Source organism: Passer montanus, unplaced genomic scaffold (genome assembly GCF_014805655.1).
Source record: "Passer montanus isolate IOZ18808 unplaced genomic scaffold, ASM1480565v1 scaffold7327, whole genome shotgun sequence".
Lineage (NCBI taxonomy): Eukaryota > Metazoa > Chordata > Aves > Passeriformes > Passeridae > Passer > Passer montanus.
In genome coordinates this window covers 1-2,027 of record NW_024372512.1, presented here as the reverse complement: position 1 = coordinate 2,027, position 2,027 = coordinate 1, and the positions used below count along the sequence as shown (strand labels likewise).

Sequence of the window (2,027 nt, the reverse complement as noted above, 5' to 3'; positions counted from 1 at the left end):
GTTTGGGGGGGTCTGTGGGGCACAGAGAGGGATTTTGGGGGGTCTGTGGGGCACAGGGAAGGGTTTTGGGGGGGTCTCTTCGGGGTCTGTGGGGCACAGGGAGGGTTTTGGGGGGTCTGTGGGGCACAGGGAGGGATTTTGGGGGGTCGGGGAGGCCTGTGGGGGTCCCGAGCCCCCCATGTGCCCCCCCCAGGTGTTCCGGTACCTGCGGACGCTGCTGCCCGAGAGCGGCTTCAGCATCCAGCGCTGCACGCGCTACAGCCGCGACGCCAACGGCGCCAGGGTGGTGGCCACGCGCACCTGGTGAGCCTGGGGGGTCCAAAATCCTGAAAAACCACCCCAAAAACCACCCTGAGATCCATAAAAACACCAAACACCGCAAAAAACCACCCTGAAACCCCCCAAAACCAGCCCAAAGCGCTGCACGCGCTACAGCCGTGGCACCAACGGCGCCAGGGTGGTGGCCACGCGCACCTGGTGAGCCTGGGGGGCCCAAAAACCCAAAAAAACATCCTAAAATCCCCAAAAACCATCCTAAAATCCCCAAAATCTGTGTTTTTTGGCTGGGCAGGCACGAGCACAAGACGCTGGAGCTGCTGGGGGGCTGCGGCGTGGAGCTGCTGCTTGACTCTAATCCTGTTATCTCTGAAATCTACCTTTTATAGCTTCTGCAAACACTCTAAACTTTAAAAATATCCACAAAAACTTGGGTTTTTTATCCGTTTTTGGCTCTCCAGGCACAAGCACGAGATGCTGGAGCTGCTGGGCGGCTGCGGCGTGGAGCTGCGGGGCTCGGACCGGGCGCTGCTGCGGGCGGGCGACAACGACTTCAGCCTCATGTACTCCACCCGCCGCAGGAGAACCCAGCTCTGGCTGGGGCCCGCCGCCTTCATCAACCACGGTGGGACCCCAAAATCCGGCCAGAACCCCAAAAAACCTGTCCCGGGACCCCCCGCACCCCGGAGCGGCCCCGAGCGCCCTCAGGACCCACCTGGGCCTGGAGCGGCGCTGATGGTGCTGTTGTTGTCCTCAGATTGTCGGCCAAACTGCAGGGTGAGCCTGCGCAGGGTTTTGGGGGGGTTTTGGTGGGGTTTGGGGTCGGAAAATTTGGGTTTGGGGTGGGGGGTGTGAGGGAAGGTGGTGGGGAATGTGAGGGGAAAATGGCGGGAGGGGTGAGGGGAGGAAATGTGAGGGGAAAATGTAAGGGGGAAAGTGGGGAAATGTGAGGGGAAAATGGAGGGAAATGTGGGGGGAAAGGGAGGGAAATGTGAGGGGAAAATGGCGGGAGGTGTGAGGGGAGAAAAGGGCGGGAAACGTGAGGGGGAAATGGAGGGAAACATGAGGGGGAAATGTAAGGGGGAAAGCGGGGAAACGTGAGGGGAAAATGGAGGGGAACGTGAGGGGAAATGGAGGGAAACGTGAGGGGAAAGGGAGGGAAATGTGAGGGGGAAAGGGAGAGAAATGTGAGGGGAAAATGGCGGGAGGTGTGAGGGGAGAAAAGGGCGGGAAACATGAGGGGGAAATGGAGGGAAATATGAGGGGAAAATGTAAGGGGGAAAGCGGGGAAACGTGAGGGGAAAGTGGAGGGAAATGTGAGGGGAAATGGAGGGAAATGTGAGAGGAAAATGGGGAAATATGAGGGGAGAAAAGAGTGGGAAATGCGAGGGGAAAATGTACGGGGGAAAGCGGGGAAATGTGAGGGGAAAATGGAGGGAAACGTGAGGGGGAAATGGAGGGAAGTGTGAGGGGAAAATGGGGAAATGTGAGGGGAGAAAAGAGTGGGAAATGTTGAGGAGAAAATGGAGAGAAATGTGAGGGGAAAACGGAGAGAAATGTGAGGGGAAAATGGCGGGAGGTGTGAGAGGAGAAAAGGGCGGGAAACGTGAGGGGAAAATGGAGGGAAACGTGAGGGGGAAAGAGAGAGAAATGTGAGGAAAATGGTGGGAAACACGAGGGGAGAAAAGGAGGGGAATGTGAGGGGAGAAAAGGGCAGAAATGTGAGGGGAAAATGTAAGGGGGAAAGTGGG

At 57.8% G+C, this 2,027-nt stretch overlaps 1 protein-coding gene across 1 annotated transcript; it reads left to right on the top strand.

Moving 5' to 3' along the window:
• Positions 1 to 111: 111 nt before the first annotated feature.
• Positions 112 to 1,085, top strand: LOC120512483 (histone-lysine N-methyltransferase KMT5C-like; the record flags this gene model as incomplete). The annotated part of the gene is made up of 3 exons (XM_039730838.1): positions 112 to 303; positions 738 to 901; positions 1,034 to 1,085. Coding segments are annotated over exons 1-3 (341 nt in total), but the record flags the coding sequence as incomplete, so codon positions are not given.
• Between the last annotated feature and the right edge of the window lie 942 nt (positions 1,086 to 2,027).